Genomic DNA, 24,196 nt, shown 5'->3' on the forward strand with positions numbered 1-24,196 from the left:
AGTAGACGGGCTTTCAGGTGAAGCTCGTGGAAGTGCTATTTGAGTTTTACCTTTTCTGTAGAACTGAGAGATGTCTTAGCTCTGCCCAGTCCATCTGACCCAGTAATAGAAAAACCCATTTTGTGGGGCCAGGGCCTCAGGGATACCTGGCCCTACAATAATAGGGTACCTAATAAATGGGGGTTGAACTAAACCAGTGATTTCCAGCCTATTTCAAAAGGTGCCTTGTGGTTCCAAGGGAGGAAGCTGGGAATGTTTCTTTATTGTATCTTTCTAGCTTACTAGCAAAAAGAAAGAACTTCTAGGCGGGATGGATAAACTAAGCCAAGACAAAAAGCAGAAAGAAAAAACCTCTGAGAAGGCAGAGGAGGTACCCAAATTGAAAGCTTTTTCGTCGTTGTTGTCATAAAACTTTGGCACTAAACTTGGCGACCGAACACGATCTGCTGTGGGAGGAGGCCACTCAGTCTTTACTCCCCTTGGTGTGAATCTCATGCATTTGCATGTGTTGGATTGCAGAGGGCTGCCCCAGACCTCGATGGGCGGGCGGTTTGTGTGCTCTGGGCTATACAGACCGTGTTACCTTTCTAAAATTCAAAGCATTTCCGGCCCCCAAGGGTTTTAGATAAAGGATGTGGACCTGTAGTATTCTCATTTTCATCATTATTATTGTTACTGAATTTGAGTCATGAACTGAAACCAAGGGCTTGTCAGAGAAAGGCCGACCCGGCCACGTAAGTATCCTGAAGTGCAGGGTTGATGTCTCCAGGCCGTGGCTGATGCCAGGTGGATGGGCTGCTGGCGGAGGAGAAAGCCTGTCTCCCAAGAACAGAGGGCAGTAGGTGGAGAGGAGACTGACTGTGAGCCTGGGTCCCTAGGAAGACCAGAGAGATCGCCCCTTAATCCTCACAAGAGAAAATATCAGGAGAAATACTGCTTGAGGCCTCAGATACTTGCCTCCCAACACACAGGGCCTCATCAGTAAGCAGTGTCCTTTCGATGTTTTGTTTATATAACCTTTATAAATTTTAACATGTGGAAGTAAATACCACTTCAAAGATATCTATAAAAATGATGATGGGGTTTGTGGCTACAGCCCAAGGGTACAGTGGGGTCCCATGTTTCAAAGAACTGATCAGTCTATCATCCTGGGTGAGGTTGTCATGGTATGGAAAGGCTTGGTTGTGAGGGTAGACTCATGGTGGAGGGGTTTGGGGTGAAGTCAAAAGAAAAGAAATAATATCAACGAGCCTCATTTATCAAGAACTTTTTTTTTTTACTGGGTGTCACATGCTATGCAAAGCACTTTATACACTACCTCAGTTTTAATCTTCATCAAACCTTATGAGCTAAGTACTATTGTCCTCATTTTACAGATAAGGAATCTGTAACAGCATGGTTGGGTAGTCTGTTCAAAACTTCATTCTGCTAAATGGAAAACATCTAATAAACTATTAATTAGCCTGTTCTCTTAAAAGATAAAACAACAGCAACAAGAGGAACGGCTACTCTGAATTTAATTTAAAGTGACAATGGAAAATTGGTTCGTGACTTGAAAACTGGAGAGAGAATTGTGGCATGAAAATTTTAGGAGAATGTGAACTAGTGATCTGAGATTGTGGGAGGATTTGTCACGTTTTGCTCTGGGTGCTGTGTGTGAAGAGAGACATTTACCACATGGAGCCTAAGAGGAGGATCAGAATGGGATGAGGGGTTGGTAAAACATGCGAGGGAAGAACAGCTGAAGTGTTCAGCCTGAAGAAGAAAGAGATTTAAGATAACCATCTTTACATCTTTAAGGGCTATTTCAAATAGCAGAGAAATAGAAGTTTCTCAGAAGAGCTCCGTAGAGTGGAGCTGAGATGGTCGTTGGAAGTTAGGCAGGTTTTGATTGGACATGATGGTAGACTTTCCAGTAGTTGAAGGGTAGGACCAGCTGAGGGCCAGCTCCTCTATGGAAGTATCTGTCAGGGACACATTGCAAAGAGGAGCCAACCATCAGATCAAGAATTGGTCTCTTCCAATCTTGTGACATTATGTAGTTCAAGACCAGTTAATATTGGTGCAGTAGATTTGGTTGGAAAATAAAAAATGGAGGAGTCCTCGGCAACGAGGTGGGTTTTATTTTTAATGAACTTTGTATTAGACGTGTTGTTCTCTTTAAGAGCACCAACATTAGACTCACCTGAATTTCCTTTCACCTTGTTTCAATGAAGGAGTGGTATTAAAATCTCACTGAAGAAATCTCACAGCACCTAAGGTAACTTGATCAAACTTAAGGGGTTGGTGTCTTGTAGTGTTCTTGAAATCCTGAGGCATCCTCAGACTGCCTGAGAGGGGGATTTTATTAGGGTCAAAGACAAAGATAATAGGTTTGGCTGGGGGGTATGGTGTGAGTAGACAGAAATATGTTGATTCTTTAAAAACAGGTGGTGACTTATGAACATGCTCAAGAGCGCTTTGCTTTTGCTTCTGACAAAATAATGAAGTGCCGCCTTCTCATAGCCCATGTTTTGTATTAAGTAGCGTCTGTATCTTGGACCTTATCTCATCCTCGTGTGTGCATTGCCTAGCACTCAGCAATGTTCCTAACATCGATACGCAGCCACAGGTTCTGTGCTGTTAGAGACTCGGGAAGTTCCATGTCTGTTCCGACAAATAGGACCAAACAGCTGAAGTAAGTGTAGCCTGTCACTGAAGAGAAACTACGGCGCTGTAGGAAACCCTGTGCTGGAAACTGTATGACCAAGGCACCTGGGCTAAGTTAATTGGGCTTGTGCGTCAATTTCTGTTTTTCATTTGGAAAATAAAGAGCTGACTTTGTTAACTATAGCTACCTCACTTAAAAGGTTGTGGGTTTTTTTGTGTTTTTTTTCCCCCTTCCTTTCCAGGTGAAAATAAGTCACCTCCTCGCCCATGTGGCTTGAATCACTCAGACTCTCTCAGTCGAAGTGACCGGATTGATGCTATAACACCAACGCTGGGGAGCAGCAACAACCAGCTCAATTCTTCATTCCTTCAAGTCTACATCCCTGATTACTCAGTGCGAGCCCTTTCTGACCTTCAGTTTGTTAAGGTAAGAGAAGAGAGGGTGGACCTGGCAAATAGATGCTGACTTCCATGGCCCTCCGTCAAGCTTTCTCTTTGTCATTTTGGGGGTGCCCTGCCTTCAGTTCATGCCCACGAGCCCTGCCTCTAGCAGCTATGCCCAAGACTCAGGTTGGGAAGAAATGTTTCTCGCTGGCTCTATCAAGTGAGTTCTCAAATCAAATGTGGCTTTTTCAGGAAATGAGGAGAGATGGAGAGGAAAAAAGAACTTTCAAAGAATTGTGATGACTTTTTGGTTGGTCCTGAAAAGGCTGAGGCTGGGAGGCTCAGAGTCACTGAGGCTGGCCCCACCTCCTGAGATGGAACGGGAAGAACCTTCCTTTAATCTTCTGTCCTAGAGACAAGAGTTCTTTTGTTAGTTTGAAATAAGGATGGTTTTTAGAGAATGAGCCAGCTTTAGCTGATAGGAGCCCATCTCAATTTGCTAGTCCTTGTGAAATTTTGAGAGAAAATTTGGGAATGGGCTTATACCCATAAGAACCCATTCATTTGCCAGAGTTAACCTGAACTTTAAAAGTGGCTCAGTTTGTATTCAAGGATGATTTCCTCCTAGAGAAACTACTAGGGGGTCATTCCAGGGGATTTGACGTCTAACATGGTGTAGAAACAAGAGAACCTAAAAATAAACATTATCTTGGTTTGTTCTCTATGTCATCTTCTGGGCCCAGATCTCAAGACAGCAATACCAAAATGCCTTGATGGCATCTCGGATGGACAAAACTCCTCAGTCTTCAGACAGTGAAAACACTAAAATTGAATTGACTCTTACGGAGCTGCACGACGGGTTGCCAGATGAGACGGCCAACCTGCTCAACGAACAGAACTGCGTGACGCACAATAAAGCCAATCACAGCCTGCACAACGAGGGTGCCATCTAGCGGCGCCTGCCCGCCTGCCCAGTCCTCTCATCCCCATCCCGAGGCCCTGGGCTCAGTGGGCTCAGCCTTCTGTCTGACCATGACTACCATTAGTGTGAGCTTGTATGCCATCCTGCCTCCTGCAACATTCCAAGACCAAAGACTTTGTTCCCTTCCTGGAAGCAGCCGAGGAGGACAGTGAGGGGAAGAATGGAAAACAGAGATGTGAAACCAACGGCTAGGGCATGGCATTCAAGATTTGGGAGATGAACTTTCTCCACCAAAATAGAATCATGTTTATTTTTTCACCTGTACCTTCTATCGTTATTCACTCTCCTCCTTCCTTGATTTGCATGAAGTTCAAAATTGTTGCGATTTATTTTTTCAAGAGATCATGTTTTCTAAAAGTGTCTTTTGCAGAGTTTTAAGTCGTTCTGTCTGAACTCTGCTGTGATCCCATGATGTGACCCTAATAGGATGGACTTGCCCCTCAAGTGGCCTTCCTTGGCCCCCCTCCAGGGCGGGGTGCCCTTCCTCTGTGCCCCAGTGGGCATGGCTGTCGAACCTGAAGGAGGAATGAAGAAAACCTTGTGAACCTACCAAGCCTGTCATTACTGGGGTGTCACCTGCAGAGGGACCTGCAGTCACCTCTCTGAGCTCAGTGTTTTCAGAATCTAATGTTATCTGTGCCCCTTTCCCTCAGGAAGCCTTGACGTTTGCTTGGGAATGTGGTGTTTGCTCCCATTCTAAGGAATTTTATCACGAAAATGAATTTTAATGAATTTTAAACCCAGGGTTTATCATTGGCAAGAGTGGAGTTGACTCCATCCTGACATTCCTCCTGGGATCTCCGACCCAGCCGCCCTCCTCCCCCAACCTGTGCCCAGGCTTACAGAGCATCACCCAGCTCCCAGGGCCTTGCTCTTGTTACCCCAAATGCCAAATGGGAACTTTCCACAGGGCCTTTCAGTAAACGTGTGATGTGGAGTCGAAGCTCCTCCCTCCCCACTGGGACAGACGTAATTATCAGAACAGGAGTCGGACTTTCCAGCTGTGTTCTTTACTCTGGGCTGACCAGGCAGTCCTAGACCCATATTTTTAAAGGAGGGAACTTTGGGGACACCAGCCCCTGCCCCTCCTTCCAGGGAGCCAACAGTCCTTCTTTCCCTTTCTCCCTTCCCATGGGGCCCAGCGGTGGCTGTGTCCCCTGCCTGAGGGCCTCTGTGCCTCCTGCCTCAGATGCGGCCTACACCAGAGAGGCTGCCTGTACAGCCAGGGCCAGTTTGGCCCCAAACAGGGATTCAGAAACCAAATGTGTGTTGTGGCCATTTTATGTTGTCTCCGTCTTATTTTAATACCAAATTTATCATGTGTAGGGCGCTTAATGTCAGGAGGTATTCCTTCAGTGACCGAATTCTTGTACTAACCTGTCTGTTTTTGTCAGCCCAAGGGATGTGTACATTTTGTTGGCACTTTTCATACACTGAAATGAATCCATACTGACCACAGTTTTCATATAGAGTATCAGTACACACTGCGTCCAGTCACTGGCAACAAAGATAGCGTTCTCTCCATTTGTTCTTACTGAATGAAGTGAAGCACTGGGGGTGAGCAGCAGTTCTCTTCTCCCCCTCCTCAGTGTAGGATGTCTGTTCACCCAGGTTGGTGGATTGAGCCTGGGCTTTGTGTGGGTAGGGAGCTGTGTTTGGAAAGAACAGAAGGCTGGACTGGCCTCCTGGTGAGCATTTTGATGGCTCCCGTGCCATAAGCATGCTTGGCTCAGTATTTCCTCTGGGACGTCAGTCCTGGAGTGTCTTCCTCTGAAGGTGCCATGTTCTTTAGTGAGGAAAGTATTGTATCACCTGATAGTGGGGCATGGGGAGTGCCTTCTGAGGGAGCTGAGTGGCCTGCTGCTGGCATCCAACCTGCCACCATGAGGTGGAGCCCCCTGCCTTGTAGTTTGACATTAGTGGGACCCTGTGCCATGAGTATCCTCTTGTGAGCAGATCCATCCAAGTTAAAAGGTCTCGGTTTCTTAAGATGCACCTGGTGGAGCAGAGCCCTGGTGATGTAGGAACTGGAACTACCTGCAGGAGTGTGCAGAAGGGAGGTTTTCCTGTAACAGACGTGGGCCCTGACCGGGGCGGGGGCTTCTTCCCCAACAACATGCCACCCTCTCGGCCCGGGCCGTGCCTGCCTTCCCTGTGACCTGGGTGGAACCAGGCATGCCAAGCCGTGGCTCCTCTGATGCCCGAGAGCTGAGCCACCAGCTTCTTGAGGCCTGATTCTGCTCCTCCACACACAGCCCACCTCGGAGCTGCCTTCTGTGGTGGTGGCTCTGGAGCCAAGTTAATGTGTTTATCTGTTTCAGAGCCCCACATCTCTTTACGATGCCTAAACAACTGGGAGTGGAGGGAGGATGCCAGCTTCTGCCTCCTTAATTTGGGAGAGAAATTGGTAACTTCTTAATACTGTCTTACCTGCTCAATGTGGTGGCTACTTAGAAAGTACTCTTCTATAAAGGAGTTGGTGGGATGGCTCTGCCCAGGGGCTCCAGAGGATGAATTTTATCGTTCTGAGTTTGTATTCCCTTTCTGTAAACTACTATTTACCTTTGATTATTCACGCTTTTCTATCGCAACAAGAAATCCAAAATAATTTGTTTGGTCTCTAAAGGAATAAAGGCTTACATTTGATTATAGTTATATCTGATTTGAGGAGAGCTCAAAGCCCTTCGGAAACCCTGGTGGTGCAGTGGTTAAGAGCCACAGTTGGTAACCAAAAGGTTGGCGGTTCAAATCCACCAGGTGCTCCTTTGAAGCCCTATGGGGCAGTTCTACTCTGTCCTATAGGGTCGCTATAGGTTGAAATTGACTTGACGGTAATGGGTTTGGTTTTTGCAAAGCCCTTCAGACAGCTGTGTCTGAGAGAACAGTTTCCTCTTCCCAGCCCTACTTCCCCCCTGGAAACTGACCTCTCAGGCTGTTGAGGGAGAAGTGCTGGCTCATGGCTTCTGTGGGGCAGTGGGGGAATTACTCTGGCTTAGAAGGCCTAATGCAGTTCACGTCTGTAAAGTAGGCGGGAGTCAGGCAGACAGAGAATGTCGAGTGGTTGAAATATCGATGTGTGATGCTCCTCTCCTTGGGCTGCTGTCTTTTTAGGCATGGAAGGGAGTAGGGGGCACCTGAAGCCCTGAACTCCTGAACCTGGGTGGAGCCCCCACTTTCTGACCTTTGGGCTCTGCCCTCCTCTACAGTGGCCTCTGTGGCCACTGTAGCCGTGGGCAGCTCTAAAGTTCCACCTGGAGCTGGTTCCTACTCTCCAAAGGTTCCCAGGACTCTGCCTCCTCAGTAAATGAGGGGGGCTTTGTCCATTTTCCCTCTGTTCCAGATTCATCAGGCAAGTCCAAAATCATAGATTTCAGCTGTTGGGAAAACAGAACCTTAAGATTTGTATGTGGATATTGGGGTGCTAATCAAGTAGTTTAAACCTTGGTTCTTCACTGGTTTGGGTTGGAAAGGACACCACAATTAACCGTGTTAGTCCTGCCTCCTTGCCTCACTTCCTGCAGAGCATTCCCTGCCGGGCAGGCCTGCTTGGCCTCCCTAGTTGGGAGGCAGTAGGACTTCTTGCCATTTTCTAATCTTATTTCAAGGAACTTTTTGTGAAAACGTTGAATGCAGAATTTCACACTAATACGGAACATTAACTGTGAATATACTTGCCTGTGCTATTCCATACAGTACCGGGCAACTAAAGGACCAGCTTTTCCAAGTCTAAGGAGATAGTGATAGACACAAGTAGAATTTCATATCCCTAGGAAATGAAGCAACAGGAATTTGAGCAAAACAGGGACCATGGACTTCTGCCCTCAAATTCTGTCCTCAGGTTGAGGAGCAGAAAAGTAGGCCACTGGCTGATTGAGCCTGTGTCCTGACTGGTTAAAACAAACAGACCTTCTGAAGACCAGCCAGGGATCTGTGGCCGTCTTCATCTTTCCTGGTCCCAGAAAGTGAGATCTCTTGGGTGACCATGATCACGCCAGTGTTCCCCAGAGGGTGATCCCAAGCAGATGACTCCCCTGGGCTGGCACAAGAAGGTGCTCACCTTGTTCCCTGAGACCCCGGGCAAGAGAAGGCTGGCAAGGCTTGGCTTTGAGTACTGCATTGCATGACCCAAGCCCCCTGGTGGTGTGGGTGGTGGGACATCTCCTCCGTCAGCTTTGGTCCCATTCTGGGCTCTGGATTAGTGGTGCTTCTCTTCAGCAAAGATATCTGGGTGAGCTGTAGGCTAACTCAGAACTAGGAGGGATTTAGAGAGTTGAATATGAAAGTGACTTGAGGAATTCAGAAAAAGTTTCCCTGATGTAATTTATCAGTGTGCAACCTACTCAGCGGATTTTTATACCTCAGGGCCATTTGCAAATCTTTTATCTTTTCATGTTTTTTTTGTGCTCAAGTGGGCTGACAGGAGAGATGAGTTCAGAGAATTCTAAGTTGAGGTTCATTTTTCTCCATTCAAGGGCAGGGGCCACTCCTCTGCCAAGCTTGCCAACATAAGGAGGGCTTTCATCTTTTTATTACTGTCCCTCAAGGCTGTGACGAACGGGCCTTCCCCTGCCACTTGCAAGCTTTCTGCCTGCAATGGGTGCTTGCTTGCTGGCTTCCCTTCTGCCTCCTCTTCCCTATCTGAAGGTTCATATTCCAGATTCCCTGGTCACCCCTAAGGTCAGGAGAAGGAGATGGCAGTTCACAGTAACTGCAAAGCCTGGAACAGCTTTCCTCCCATCATCTTGGGCTGAGGACTCTCTTTACTTTTTAGACCTCTGTGGTTGGCTCAGCTCTGGTAAGCTTTCTGTCTGTATGCTGGAGCCACTGACATCATCTCACTAGAATTGTTTTAAATATCTTTGGATGGGAAATACCAAGTTGTACTTGAACCAACATGGACAGACACAGGTTCTAGTGGCAAGAGAATAAAGCTCTAGGGTTTGTATGCAAAGGTTAATATGTACACATACATCATACCAAACATGGCACAGCTCTAACATGTACCATAATAACTTGCATATACAACATTTCCCAGAGTTTTAGTACCCACTGGGACTATGAACAAATTTGAATGACTGGGAGTATCGTCTTGCCTCAATTGGGAGGGTACCTTCTGGCATTTGCCCACATCTGATGGACAAGGATTCACTTGGGAAGTGATTCTTCGGGGACCAGAGTCCTTACAGATTGACATCGGATAGAACTATCCATGCACTAGTGGGTATGAGTGCCTGCCCTGTTTTTGGAGACCCAGGCCTCTTAGTATAAACAACTGGTGTCCCAGGCTCCCAGGAGAGGGAAGTAGGGATAAGTAAGGCCTTAGACCTTTCATTCTCCGGAGCCCCAGACTAACTTCTGATTCATTATCCTCATGCCTGAAGTCTACTGTGAAGGTGGAGTATATCGGTCCATTGACTTTTCTTGTGTCTGGAGTCCTTGAAATCCACAAATGTATATGCTTTATTTTATATTATTTATTATGTACATATGTCTCTACTGTTAGTACATTGTGACTAGGACGAGATGTTTTAAAGTCCCTTACCCATGGAACCTAGGGTTATTTTGTCCCTTAAGTTGGGTGAGAGGGCAGTGGTTTGCCTTTTTTTTTTTTTTTTTTAACAGGTTGCTGCTCTTATGTTGGCCCTAGCATTCCCTTTTATGGGGCCCACCTCTATTCCTGATGGCAGTGTTTGGGATGAGGATGGAGGCAGGTCTCCTGCCTTGTGGCAGGGCCTCTGTGAAATACTTGAGGTACTTTCCTGATGACTGTTGTGGTACGACTGCGACCGAGCCTCCTTCCTCCCTCACCTCCCCACTCCCACGCCAGGTCAGTTGCCTGACCCAGCAGTGATGGTCTCCACTTCCTACTTTGGATCTCAGAATCCATCTCTCTGGATGGTGGAAACTGCCTGCCCCTGTGGGCTCTTAATATGCCTTTTCCTGGTTTTGAGGTCCCGTGCCAATATTGCCTCGGCCCTCCAGAAGGTTCTGCTGTGTCTGATTGTCATCCTCCGTAGCCTTTCCTCACTGTATCATAGTGTACATTTCATGCTTTTCAGCAGTGACGCTTTCTGAACACAGTATCAGAGCTGTGTACATAAACCTAAATAAGCACAAATGACATGTATAGGTTTCATGAGCTGATTGTCATAATGAATGCATTTTATAATTCAAATGATGTTGTAGATTTACAATCCTATTTATTTTGTACCAATTTATTTGTAAATTTTGTGATTGTTTTAAAAGGTTTCTGTTTATTTCTATTATTCTATTTAGATAAATGACTTTCTGTTGACTCTCCTATCAGCTGTATGCTCCCTCTTTCCCCTTTCATCAGTGCAACACCAACCATCCCACCTTGTTCTTTCCTGACCCCAGCCCATCTGCGTGGCTTCACCGTGGGAAAGCTGGGATTGTTCTCAGCAGGCAGCACAGCAGGGCCTTTCCATTGGACATTCACCCTCAAGTCTTGTTAAAAGCAAAGTGGGTTCTAGTTCTGTGCCTGCAAGTTACAGCCTGGGATAGTCAATTCAGGGTGGTGGTGGTGGTCTCCTTTGCAAGGGCTGTAGTCTGTCCCCCATCAGTTCATCTCTAGACCTGGACGCTGAGGGTAACCACTCAAATTGCCCCAGCCACTGGCTGCTTAATCACATGTAACACAGTTCAGCCGGGCAAGATAAGCAAGCCCAAAAGCCTTGTTCAGGCCCTCCCTGGGCTCTTGAAAATGAGAATAGCTTTGTAGGTCCTCCTGTGCTACACTAACCCTAGGACAAAAGTCAGAGCAGGCGTGACGGTTCACCCTGAAGTTAAAAACACGCACCATGGATGTGGCAAGGCGTGTTCAGATGCTCGAGTCAGTGGGCATCCCATGCTCTCCAACAACCCAGTGTGGCCCCCATCCTCTTCCATCGCCGCTTCTTTTCTAGTCTACTTTCCTTCCTCAGTCATGTGACCGGACCTACAAGATCTTCCAGTTGAGCTTCTAGTCCTAACCTCATCTTTTTGGGATCCTTTGTTTCTCCCTCTTAGTCTCTATTTTACATTCCAGAGATTTGAGCCTCTTAATGACTAGTCCCTTGTGTTTCCCACCATATTTATTTAACCATGATGTTTGCAGTCTCTTTTCCTTTCACTTGTCCCATGGAAGGAGGCATTTCAGTGAAGGAGCTTGGCTTTGAGACACTGCCTGACCCAGCCTCTCCCTATCCTACCTCTACCCAATCATTGCCCCACAATTTCCAGAATGGACGAGGTATATCTAAATTCCAGTGAAGTGTTATCTTCTTGGGAGCTTGTTTGCTTTCCTCAGAAGCAGGACAGAAAGCAGCAGCAAGGCTGGGGAAGGAGAGCACTCGTGCACACCCACTCCCGCCTTCCTGCTTTGGTTGGTTTTTCCTGCTTTACTCACTTTGTCTAGATGAGTCCTCAGCTTGAATCAGGAAATGCTCCAAGGAAAATGGAGGCAGTTTTTCCTACTGTGAGGATGAGATTTGCCCAGGCTTTCCCTCTCCATCTTTGTGCATACATGTGTGTCACTTCCGAGCTTTATCGTGATGTGCTCTGGGGTTTCTAGTTCATGTAACAAATTGTGCTCCTCAGTGCTTCTCCTCAGCTCAGCACTTCTGAGGACACAGGTATTGATGAGAGGGTCTTGTGGAGAAAGTGGTACAAATTGAGTGAACTTTTTATAGCCTGGAGTTGATTTCTGGAAACTTATTTTATACTTTTTGAAGGTAATTAAATTTAATAAACAGATGATTCCTTATTAAAGCCAAAAAGTTGAATTATATTAGATGGCTAATAAACTCTTTTGCTTTCTTTGTATGATTGTTTCATCATTTTCCCTCCAAGGGCCTCACGTGTGTGCTCTTCCTTGCAAGAGGTCTCAGGACAAAGGAATGGTTATAGACCGTTTTCTCCACAACATTGAGGTGGCAAGCCATCTCCCCTGATGGTGACTGTAAGGCCTGAGGATGCAAGTTTCTAAGAGGGGATCAGCTCTCAGAATCCTTTGTCAAAGTGCTGTTCCTGCTAGGGTATTCATGGCTGTGGAAAACTCAGACAAGAGGCCAACAGTTCTTCTCCATCATTGACTTAAGGGCAGTGGGTCCAAAAACAAAGTTATACTTGCTTCAAAACACCCATACCCACAAGTCAAAGACTACCTCTGGTGAGAACCCTCTCTCAAAAGGCTGGACATTTAATAAACATTTTTCAGTGTTGGGAAGGTTTGCTTGGCAAATTTTCTTTCCAAGTATCTCAGGAACTTGTGAGACTTGGAAGACTGTTGCTGTCTTCCATGGGAAGAATGTGCACTCAGCCACATGGGCTCTAGGTTGTGTGGGAAGGTTTGTCTCGGCCCAGACTCTCCAAGCCTTGTCTACATCTCCGGCAAGACATGGTGTTGGGAAGCGCTGGGGCGGGGCCAGAGCATTTGGGAACATACTTGATGTGCTTAATGAAGCAATGTATCTAACCCACCCTTATTCTAGAGTAATTAAAAAAAAAAAAAATGGAGCAAAGGTATTTTGTGGGAAGAAACATAAAGGAACCAGGCCACAAACTGGTCATTTTGTTTTAAAGTGGAAAATAAGAGATTCTTTAGAGTTGTAGTGACAAGAGTCAGCAAGCTTGAAATGAAATATTCTGTGCCCAACTGGGAGTAGTCTTAGCATCAAAGCTCTTCATAGGGATGTAACTACTGTATTCTACTTTTTAAATGACATATCTTTGTTGGAACAAGTCAAATTGTTGTGGCCTTAGGATGAAGGCACTTGTGTCTGAGGACAGGGTGGAGATCACCCTGGTAAAATGGTGAAAATCACCAGATTAAAGAATAGAAGAAAGCTGTGAATGTTCATTCTGGAAACAAATCTGCCCTTTTTAGATGACGTGCTTTCCATTTCTGGATAGTCAGCAGTGAGAGAACAGTGGCAAGTGCTGCTCTACTGTTAGTGGAGACGCAGGATGGGACACTGGGGGCTCCTGGCCATCGCCTGGTTCTGCTTGCTGGGCTGCCTGCTGTGAGGGGCCTAGCATCCCTGCTCCTGAGTGGTAGGGTGCCATTTTTCTTCAATCCTCAAGGCTGCTTGGGTAGAGCTGTGGTAGATTCCATTCTCAGGGCATCCCAAAGTTGTGTCATTTAAAATTGTTCCATTTGAGGAGAAACTTCTTTGAGTTGTATGTCCTAGTCACCAAGAAAGAAGGTCGCCAGACACATCAGTATTGAGCCCTATTACTAAACCAAGTGGCTGTGTCGAGAACAACTCCATCCCTCCGTGAGGAACTGGGGCATTAACTATATGGCAGTAGTTCGACCATAGTTACCGTTTTTCCCACCATCAAACAGAGGTTAAATAGTTTCCATAACATGGAATGTGGACAAGGTTCCTACCCTAACGCAGACTTAAGTACGCAGTTGTTTGTCTCAGGCTATTTGTGGTGAAAAAGCAGAGTATTTTATGCCCTGGCAGCCATGGAAAAACTGCAGAGCATTAAAGTTGTTGACAAAATATTTCTTAAATAAACAAATCTAATTTAGAAATATTTAAACATGGGTAAAATACTTTTAAGTCTGGCATGTAGCTGTATGTGTCTTTTGTGAATGGTTTTTTAAAAATAATACTAACATGATTTAAGGATCTGTAGAGCTCTGAGTTATTCTATTAAAAACCACTTCTAAAAGGATCTTAGAAAGGGTAGCTTGAAGGGCTCCCTGTTATTTTAGGTCTCAGCAGAGATACGCGTATAGCAGGAAAATCCTAAGCAGTCTAAGGCGGACAGTAAACTTTCCTGGCTTTAAGTTACCTTCCTGAAATAATACACCACCAGAGCCTTCTCTGAGCGTCCTTGGAGACGTTCACGGACTGGGCACGGCCTCCTGCAGAGGGCTGGGGTCTGCTTTGACTTTATCCAGGTGCTGGGCCCTCTAGGGTCTCGGTTAGTTACATGCTATCAGGCTGGGAGTTCAGTCTAGCACCTGTGAAGGGGGTCCCTGGTACTCTATGAAGTCTGAAAATAAGTGGCATTTTCAAAATACCCAGGAAAAGATTCTTAAAAGAGATGACAGATGCTGATGAGGAGTGAGCTACTTGTATCAGGTGGACACTTGAGACTGTGTTGGCATCTCCTGTCTGGAGGGGAGATAGGAGGGTAGACAGGGTTAGAAACTGGCAAAACGGTCACGAAAGGAGAGACTGAAGGAGGGAGCGCGCTGACTCATTAGGGGGAGAGTAAGTGGGAGTAAGGTGTATATGAGCTTATATGTGAGAGACTGACTTGATTTGAAAACTTTCACTTAAAGCACAATAAAAATTATTTTTTTTTTTAAAAAGCATCTTTCCAGATGCTGTAAAGATGACAGATCTGTCTTTTCATGGTTTAAAATTCCTCAGGTTTTTTTAAAGGAAATGTACACATTTTAAGTTCTACTTTTTAACCTATTGGCAACAGAGAGACAGACTCACCATTCAGGTTCTAACAGCCCAATGATAGCCGCACTGGCTGGCAGTTTGCCTGTGGACCTCTTACACCCCAGCACACCCTTCTAACAAGACAAGCATACAGAGAAGTACGGTTCTGCTCGGGCTCTTAGAATTCTTATGGAATCCTGGCTCTTTACAGATCTTTTGTGGTGGTTCTGGAGAAAGCTGTGTCCAGGGGTGGAATTCTAACTTACCCCAGTTGTGTGCTTTTCTCTTCTCAGTCTCTGGGCCCACAACCAGAGAGTCATCTGGCTAAGAAGAAACTCCTACGTGGATACGATACGAAGAGTGTGATAAAGCAAAGTAATCCTGTTGATTCTTGCTCTAAACGGGAAAATATGTAAATGTACTATTATAATAAGTTAACTATCCTTGTAATAAGCTACTTAGAAAGTATCTGGCTGTGAGATAATTTAAGAGTATGTCAGAATGGGCAACATTTCCATCTTGGATGAGAGTGACTGTAACTGGGGTCACTACAAACACATTCCCTAAAATTTTAAAACAGGGATGCCATCTAATTGCTATTTGCAATAGCATTTTTAACTTGACACTTTAAAGTTGCATATATTCCCAATACCAGTTAGAATGTCTGTTTCTTGGCATGACTTAATCTACAGCCATACATATTAACAGTGGTGAGGTAGTACATCCTTGGCTAAGTTTTACTGAGCTGTGTTTCCTACATATAAAATGAACATTAAAGAAAAAAATCCTTACCTCATAGTCTTGTGCCAAAAAGCTTTTTGTGAAAAAATTTTGAGATCTATGAAGTGCTGTAAATATTAATTATCATGTTCAACTATATCAATTCTTTAAGATTTATTTTTTAACTGAAAGGGATCTGGGCACATTTAGCATTTTTTAAGACGTATATTTCTTTTAAGAAAAGAGAATGTCAAATTGATGTCACTAAGCCAAACTGAAACCCAGGTGGAGACCAGTGCCAATCAGTTGTGTTGTAGGAAGAGGTCAAAGCCAGTATTAGAAATATTACCTTTATTGAATTCTAGAGCAGCTAATCTACCATTACCCTCCCCTGTTGAACAATGACCATAAGAATGAAAGAAAATACCTGCAGATTAAAGAGTCTACACCATGTTTTAAAATGTTGTGACAACTTTCACTGTCCTGGCGAGGCGGTTATAATACTCTAAAGTATACGGTAATGATTCATTCTTGTTTAAAACAAGAAGTGATTTCATTTGAGATCCTGAAGTGAGTTTATTCACACTGATTGTGCCCTCTGCTTTATACGGTTCTGGCCTACACAGCCCTCTTCCCACCCTCTAACGTTTAACGCTCAACTCTGAAACACACTGATGAACCCTGGAGGAGAGAAGGCTGGAATGGGGTAGTATGAACACAATTCTGCAGCCCACACTAACAGGTTTTACGCAGTTCTGCTGTACTAAAGGAAGAGGTTCCTCGTCTCCTTTTCTGGGGCCTGCTCCTTTGTCATCTTTCAGCGAAACTCTTTCTATAGATTTATCACAGATGAGAAAGACAGTATTTTCTGGGATAACAAACAAGCATTTATGCTATCAACCAAAAAAATGTAGATATGGAGGAGGACTTTTGCCTCATGGAATCCCTGCAGTCTAGACCAGACCAGTCCTAAAGCAAGCAGAGAACCTTCTGCAAAGCCACTGACAGGCAGCAGCTGGGCCAGTCACTGAGGACACAGGCTCATAAAGGGAAATGACCTTAACAGATGACTACGTATGATAATGGAAACACTATGCTTCTCCACTGATACACAATACTGTATAATCACTGAAAAAGATGGATTTGGGAGTGCCGGCACACTTGGTAACATTACAGCATCACCAGATCCCCTCTTCCCATTGTCCTCCTTGCTCCACCCCAGACTCTTCATCCACACTTGGTATATCCAGATCACGACAGTGGACTAACAATGTAAAAAGACAAGGAGACTGTCACAAGCCATGATGGGGGCCACCTACATGCAGGTCAGCCTGACTTGACTTTCTTCATTACCATTATGAATCATCTGCAAAGACTGTAGATACACAAAACTAAAACAAGTATCTCTCTATGATTAGCATAGTTTAAAGCCTTCGGAAACTTTCCAGATGTACCTGTGATGGAGTCCCCCCTCCCCCACTAGCACCCAAACAGGGACATCCTCTGTTCCTGTGAGTCCTGCCAGAACTTGTTTAATGGGTGCTTAGAGTTTTGGTTTTCTTCCTTATTCTTCCTCTTCTTCCTCCTCTTCCTCCTCATCATCATCTTCATCATGGCAGTGTGTAATTTCCTGAGGGGCCAGTGGGAAGAGGTTGGGAGGTTTAATCTCACTGATGGACCGTGTCAACTGGTGCCGTTTGTAGTCGGTGTCTTTGAAATCCACTGACGTGCGGTTCCGGGTGGCAAGGGGGGACTCCATTTCATTGATGTCTACATGCGTGTGCTCCACTGTTGATTCATGAGGCATCTAGAAAAAAGCCAGAGGCTCAGAAAACAAGCAAAGTAACTGCTTCCCAAATTCTAACACCTCTCCTCTTAGGTGGCCGTACGGAGTTATGTCTATAATGGGCCAGAAAGCCAGGGATTTAGATGCTCACCTATCTCTCTAGCACTACCTCAAGCTGCTCATCCCTCTTCCTTCTTGCCACCTGAGATGATGCCCAAGTCATTTACCACAACCTGAACTCAGCGAGATGTGAGAGAATTTTATTTCCGATTTTATAGCGAAAATACAGCCCTGAGACATGGGTCAGTATTAGAACTTAAGAATGTACTTACTTCAGTTTGTGCTAACGAAAGAGGAAAGTCTACCATTCAAATACAACCTTTAATAGAGCAGATTTCAGAGAGTTGCACTCTGTAATATTCCATCTTGATCATTTCTCAGACCCCCTGTTGTACAACCATATAACCTGGCTGTGTGCTTTGTACATCAGAAAGAACTGGTCCAAAATGTCTCCTGTGCCATTCCACAGAGCTAGGTGCAGATCTTGGCCTTAGAGTGTGTCTTACTGTAAGTAATACCCTGAGGCTGTATTAACTCACCAAGACGTGGGCAGCTCTGAAGAGGTAGCTGAATGGGTAATACAGCAGGTTGATGAACGAAGCTGCATAGAGGTCAGCATAACGCATCACCTGACTAGCAAAGAGGGTCTGCCGGGAGCCGCTACGGAACAGGCTTCCCATCATCCCATAGCACATGTCCATGTCATGAGTCACTTTCTAAAACAAAAAAAGAGAGACTGATTCTCAGCCCCTTCAACATATATTGAGCACCAGCCATGTGCCAGTCCCTGTATAGAATCAGAAATGCGAGTATCATTTAAACTAAATTTATTTTCCAAGTTTTCCCCGAAAACCCATTTGGATACCTTAATACGTCTTTGGATGGAACTAATATCTGGGCGCTCATTGCTGCTGCTGTCAAGGTGCCTGGGGATGAAAACATAAAAACCAACTCTAGTGAAACTCCCTTGTGAGGATACTTCTTACACCTAGCTGAGTGGCAGGGGTTTTTCGGGAAGAAATTTTTACAATTAAGAAACTTACTTATAGAGTTCAGCCAAGAAAATATCCAAGCTCTGAAGCTCTTCGAAAAGTGCTAGTTAAGGTTTGGAAGGAAAAGGAAAACATTTTAAATAAATCAAATAAAAAAATCCAGTTTTTAAATGCTACTGAAGCTAAACTGAAAGGTTGTAGATGGAACGAAAAAGTATAGCCTGGCACTAAGGTGCCATGACGAGTATCTAAAATGACCTCCTCCTTCCCAGGACTGTAGGAACTCCCACTGACCCCCGCTTGGAGTCTGGTATGACAAGCAGCAGCCAAGCATCAGAATTGCCTCTAACTGCCTCTCCTCCTCCTGGAACACCACTGACAAGTCTCTCTCCCAGCTGCATGCTGATTCTAGCTCACAGGTGCCAATCCACGCCATCTCAGGTGCAGTCAGGAGGCGAGTGCTAGCAGTTCCATGTTCAGATGAAGACACGAGAATTAGGAGACTTGCCCAAAGTCACAGGTCCAGAAAAGAGCAGAACCAAATCAATTAGATTTCTAAAAGTTCAGAGGTGGTAAGTTGAAAATGCGGGTGAAAGGCTAGCCAGGAAATCCCACTGACGAGCACACACCACAGCAACAGTATCATACAGAACCTACTGCGCACTCGCTATGTGTCCCAGCCTTCTCAACCTGGGCTCCTCAGAAAAGTAAGCCTGAAGGCATCCGTTAGTATGTAATAAATGAACTTTTCTTCTACCTAGCACTTTCGGGAAAGTTAAGAGAAGTCATTCAAATCATTTTCTGTGTTTGTGGTGTAGATGAGGTGCCTTAGTTGAGAAGGGTTGTCACTGCTATCTTTTTTATATACACATTACCTCAGTTAATTCTCAGCAACTTTATGAGGTAGGGTATTATTATTACCCTCATTTTACATTTGAGGAAATTGAGGCACAGGAGAATTTGCCCAAAGCACACAGAGAATAAGCGGTGGAGCCAGGATTCCCACCTCAGGCGAGCTGAGTTTCTCAGTCAATGCCTTTCACCAAGCTGTGGGTGGTGCTCTCTACGGCTTGTGTGCTGAACATCTCACATAACTAGAGCCACACCTCGATCCAGCATACACACACACACAAAAACCTGCTGCCGTCGAGTCAGTTCCAGCTCACAGCAATCCTATAGGACAGAGTAGAACTGCTTCATAGGTTTCCGAGGACAGCTGGTGGATTCAAACTGCCGACCTTTTGGTTAGCCACTGTAGCTCTTAACCACTGAGCCACCGGTGTACACAATGTCACTCACTTCAGAGAATGCAATTTTGCCTCATTCTCTACTTCTCAGAAGAGCAAATGAAAACTACCAGGAGGTGATTAACATTCAGAGTCGTCACTGCCCCAGAATCACAGATCTGAGCTGGGAGCAGAGACTGGGGCTATCAGGTGTGGTGGTGACATGAGGGCCTACAGAGGAAAAGTGGAGTTCCAGGTTCAGCACTTAGGACAGCAACACTCTCTACTTAACTTTGAAAGGATTCAAGAAGAAGGTTAAACAAAAGCTCTCCTATCTCTCAAATTGTGGAGTGCTGGGAAATATGTGGCTATTCTAATGGGAAGCAGGTGTCCAAGCATCAGGGCCCACGTTTTGACCACCTCTGACCCCTGCATACAAAGTAACAGGAGGGCTGACCCAAAGCCAGCCATGGAGAGAGAAACCAGCTGTGCCAAGCCAAGGGCTTACGGAAGGAGAGTTAATGGCTCTTACAGCTCTTGTCAGTCCAGACGTGCAGCTCCTGTGCAAGCTCCGGGATCACCAAGAAAGTCCGCCACCCTTGCCGTTTCTTTGATTTTAAAATGTCCCCAAAAATGTGATCTCCAATGTACAAAATATCCTTGCCCTTCGCTCCCAACAGATCACAGATTGTATCAGATGAACCTGAAACAATGGAATGAACAATGAGAAAACAAAAACGCCTCCATGTTAAAACTATAACCATTAAATACTGTGGAGATTATCGCTTTTATTCTTAGAATTATGTGAGGGACAGACTGGAAGGCCCATCCTTCCTAAAGACAAAGACCCACCATTCTTCTTTTTTCCCCACCATTCTTTATACTGCCTCTAAGACAAGGCCTTCAGCTCTACTGTGCTGACAAGATCTCCTGATCACCAAACCGAAGAGCAACAAAACTACATTTCTCAGCTTTCGTGACTCTAACCCTCAAAAGTTACCACCACCATTTCCCATCGTGGATCTGCCACTAAGGTGGTTTTGCTCAACCATTTCCAACTCCATCATAATGCGTCCACAGGAGCTCCTTGAAACCTTCTTGGCAATCCCTTGAGAATCATCCCAAATGATTCCAGGTCACCGAGAAAAAGCCTCAAATAGGGAAAAGGAGAAAACTGACCCTGCCAGTGAAGACCAGAGATTCCTCAGGACATACTAACGACTTCTCAAACCCTTCTCCCTGACTCCTGCTGCGTCAGTAAGTGACGGCAGTCTTTATTTACCTTCGGTAGATGATGTCTTTAGGGTACTGAAGAGTAGTCGTGGCACTATGCCAGGAGGACAGAAGAACTCTCAGAGAGAGGTCTGAGCAAGGACTGATGCTAGGGGTCTGTGACTCACCTCCTGAGTAGACAATGCCGTGCTGTAAGGGGCCGGTGTAGGTGCCAATTTTCAGCTTGCCAGTTTTCTGTGTGACGACAATACAGAATCTGTTCATACTTATCACTCTATCACAATATCCACCCATAATGCTATGCGGCCGGCCAGCCAAATGAGTGGCACTTATTTTTCTGACTTAGTGGCTTGTTTGGCTACCTCAGTTAAAAACCAAAACCCTTAATTTCAAAAGACGGATAAAGCTAATTTGTTCCCCCCCTCCCCCAAAAAAACCTGTCCCCTTAGGGAGAGTATGAGTGGGGGAAGGAGAAACACAAAGGACAGTGCTAGCACACAGGTCATCCTCTGGACTTACAGTATCCACTTGGCGCAATACTGTGCCTTCTCCAAAAAAGAGTGGTTTCCGTGCATCCACCAAAATCAGGTCAAAGTAGGACTGCCATGGTCGATGGGAGCTCCCAGGCTGGTAATGGAGAAACAGCAGAGGCTGAAACAGTGCCCCTTACCCTAAGGCACTAATACTTATCTCACTCAGAACAAGTAATGTAGAAACACTAAGCACAGCCGAAAGATCCTGCTATTTTATCAAACATTTATTGTGTCTTATTTATAAACCACATCCTTTTGGAAGCAGACAAGATGTAAATAATAAATCAATAACTAATAATCTTGACATATCATCTACTACTGAATTACAGTAACTTATTTCACAGCAATTTAGTACATGAAAAAAGCGTGTCCACACTCAGATATACTTAAAGGAGCTAGGGAGAGATGCAGATTAAGAAGGGCGGATCTGCATCAGAACTGAAGTGTACGAACTAACATGGAACTATCAGGAAATTTTACTGATGAGCTTCTCAGAATGACGGCTCTAAGTACATATTGGCCTTTGGCTCATACTGCAAACACTAAGAAGTTACACCCATTAAAATTATTTTCAAGCCTGAGACGGAACCATGGTAGTAACCTTTTACGACCAAGCTGAAGAGCACTGCACCCTACGCAGCTGCCTTGAAAGACTGACGTTTATTCACAGAAGCAATTACGTAGCAATGGGTATGTCTTAAATTTGAGGGCAGCCATACTGCAGGAAGGAAGGCTTCTGGGCTACATGTCAAGTTTAACTGTTTTCTTGGCATAAAACTCAGCACAATTGAGAACTTGTCGAGAATATATACATTCAAATTTTTCTGTTTCTTTTAATCAAATATTCTTTCTCAGCCTGGAAAATGCCTCTTTATTGCCATGTAAATTTAACAATGCTGCTTCGAAGTTCTTGGGCATAAAATTATTCTGATCCCATCCCACTAAATACCACATGAATATCCCTTTTATTTCTGTTTACAAAGTATTCGAATTATTAGTGACTTAAAATCCACTAGTTCCTGGATTACTTCTAATGTTAATGGAGAGTCTTCTGGATGGGTGCTGACCACTTCCTTCCCTCAATATTCCAGGATTATTAAATGCATTCATTGTTACTAAAGCATGGTCTATTAAAGTTACATAGAGTACCTTGGGGCCATGTGGGAAATCAAACAGGTAAGTCATAATTTTCTGCAGGAAGAAAAAAAAAGCAACATAAGGTCCATATACTACTTCTACAAAAGACATATAACATCTTAAAAAAAAAAAACCCTATGTAAGCTTTTCAAGAAAGGTGTCTTTCAATATAGGAGTCACCACATTCTCGTTTCTTCTGAATTTTGTGGAACCACAGCAGTGGAAGCCAGAAACTAAAGCCTCCTCATATGGAGCAAAAAAAAAAAAGCTTCTGGCACTCTCAGTAAGACATACAGTTGCATCTAGGAGATGTTTTTCTATAGATCCATCCATATATCCCCATCCAATCCTCCTAGTGCCCTGGGACACACATTTGAGGTAAAGGGCATCTGAGGTGAGGGCACAGAGAAAACTAACGACTCACCATGGAAATGACATACTACCTTGGCCTTGTTACTGCTGTCCCTAGACCCACCAAGCCAACCAACCACAGGTTTTATAAGACCACTTACTCCAGATCACCAGATTTCTAAATCAAGATGTTACATAAAGAGGATTGGGGAGGGCTGAGTTTCTTATTAGTATTATAAACCTGGCAGTTCTACCCTGTCCTACAGGGTCGCTATGAGTCGGAATCGACTCGACGGCACTGGGCTGGGTAACTGTCTTAGCAAAAGTAAAATGACGCTAAAGAGTTAAATCAGTATTTCCATATGCTTCAATTATGGCAAAAAAAATGAGGTAGTACATTTTGATGGCTAAGAGTCAAAACATCTTTGCAACACCTACTGTTTTAGGGGTCCCCACAACAGAGAGGGACGATACACAGATGCAATACACGGTGTGGGCAAACTCAACACAGCGATTTATCAGGTTTATATAAAAGATGCTTCCAAGAGACACGGGAGCCGTTTCAGTTGGCACAGATGTTTTCATTGCAATCAGGGAAAACACTGTAGTCAAAAAGAAGATTCTACAAATATTTAGAAGAACTTGAGAACCACTCTGGGATAGCCCTGAGCCTACATGCCTTTGCTTTTTTCCACTCTGCTTTCAAAATGCAAAGACAAAAAATTACCGTCACTTAATAAACTATCATCTTCCTCATTACCTTCAGAGTTCTTCAGGCCAAAATATGAAACATGTAATTTCTCTGTATAAACAGACAAATACGAATATTCAACACTCACATCTGTGTACTTATAGTCGCTGTTGGTGGCAAGAAATACTTTCCCTACTTCCTTCATCCGGCTCAGAAGCAAAGGCAGTTTTCCCTGAAATGTAATATGATGATCAGAGAAACACTGAAACAAAGTATGTTTACATTTACACTTTAGAGCAGTCATGTACTGGAAAAAACCATTTTTGCCCACTGAAACAGGAATAGGGGATCCCCTTTAGGGGTCTGTTTTAGAATTTTCCATTTAAAAGTTTACATTATCACCATGCATGAATAAAGTATTAATATATGTAGTGTAGACAATTTATACAACAGAGAGATTCTACATATAATGATTATATGGTTGTTAACAACGTCACCTCATTATAACTGCCTCAGGAAGTTTAAACTGCCTTGTCATCTCTTGAAGTATGTGAGTTAGGTGTGTTAGAGATCAGAAGAACCTGATTTTAAGCATCACCAACAAAACACTCCATGTGGAGACTATTAGATAGCTTAGCTGTGTCTATTTTGGTCTTACAGAACACCTTGCAGAGTGAAATGGCATGTGCTGGACCGCAACCTAGAAATGCTCAGAGACTTACCTGCAGATAAATGAGGAAATCCTAACTCCTGATGTGCCTGGAAACAAAGACACTCTTTCCTTTTCCTACAGTAAATAGGGTGAATTTGAGGAAACTCGCTCAAATTCTCCAGGAGCCCTCCCCGCTCAGTGCTTTTTCTTGAAACGACGGGGCATGGGGGGAAGATAGGCGATACAAAGACAAAAACAAACAGAAAATCTGCACCAAAGTGCTTTGAGAAAATACAGTGTATTGCTACGTTTACTGGAAAAGGAAGAGGTATCTCATTTCTAGGGTGTGTGTGTTATACTTTTTATTTTGAAATAATTTTAGACTTTC

At 44.5% G+C, this 24,196-nt stretch overlaps 2 protein-coding genes across 7 annotated transcripts in view; one reads left to right on the forward strand and one right to left on the reverse strand.

Annotated features, from left to right (window-relative positions):
• CNNM2 (cyclin and CBS domain divalent metal cation transport mediator 2) overlaps positions 1–15,259 on the forward strand; it is a 180,520-nt gene extending 165,261 nt beyond the window's left edge. For both annotated transcript variants that reach the window (XM_049855938.1, XM_049855939.1), the window contains 2 exons: positions 2,892–3,076; positions 3,777–15,259. In XM_049855938.1, coding sequence (XP_049711895.1) covers positions 2,892–3,076; positions 3,777–3,986 — 395 coding nt within the window. In that variant the 3' untranslated portion in view covers positions 3,987–15,259. The remainder of the gene's footprint in view (positions 1–2,891; positions 3,077–3,776) is intronic.
• A 222-nt stretch (positions 15,260–15,481) lies between these two features.
• NT5C2 (5'-nucleotidase, cytosolic II) overlaps positions 15,482–24,196 on the reverse strand; it is a 91,956-nt gene continuing 83,241 nt past the window's right edge. For all 5 annotated transcript variants that reach the window (XM_049855942.1, XM_049855943.1, XM_049855941.1 and 2 more), the window contains 9 exons: positions 23,305–23,388; positions 22,127–22,168; positions 20,964–21,071; positions 20,612–20,678; positions 19,744–19,914; positions 18,037–18,088; positions 17,859–17,919; positions 17,533–17,709; positions 15,482–16,954 (listed from right to left, as the gene is read on the reverse strand). In XM_049855942.1, coding sequence (XP_049711899.1) covers positions 16,712–16,954; positions 17,533–17,709; positions 17,859–17,919; positions 18,037–18,088; positions 19,744–19,914; positions 20,612–20,678; positions 20,964–21,071; positions 22,127–22,168; positions 23,305–23,388 — 1,005 coding nt within the window. In that variant the 3' untranslated portion in view covers positions 15,482–16,711. The remainder of the gene's footprint in view (positions 16,955–17,532; positions 17,710–17,858; positions 17,920–18,036; positions 18,089–19,743; positions 19,915–20,611; positions 20,679–20,963; positions 21,072–22,126; positions 22,169–23,304; positions 23,389–24,196) is intronic.

Source organism: Elephas maximus, chromosome 16 (genome assembly GCF_024166365.1).
Source record: "Elephas maximus indicus isolate mEleMax1 chromosome 16, mEleMax1 primary haplotype, whole genome shotgun sequence".
Taxonomy (NCBI): Eukaryota; Metazoa; Chordata; class Mammalia; order Proboscidea; family Elephantidae; genus Elephas; species Elephas maximus.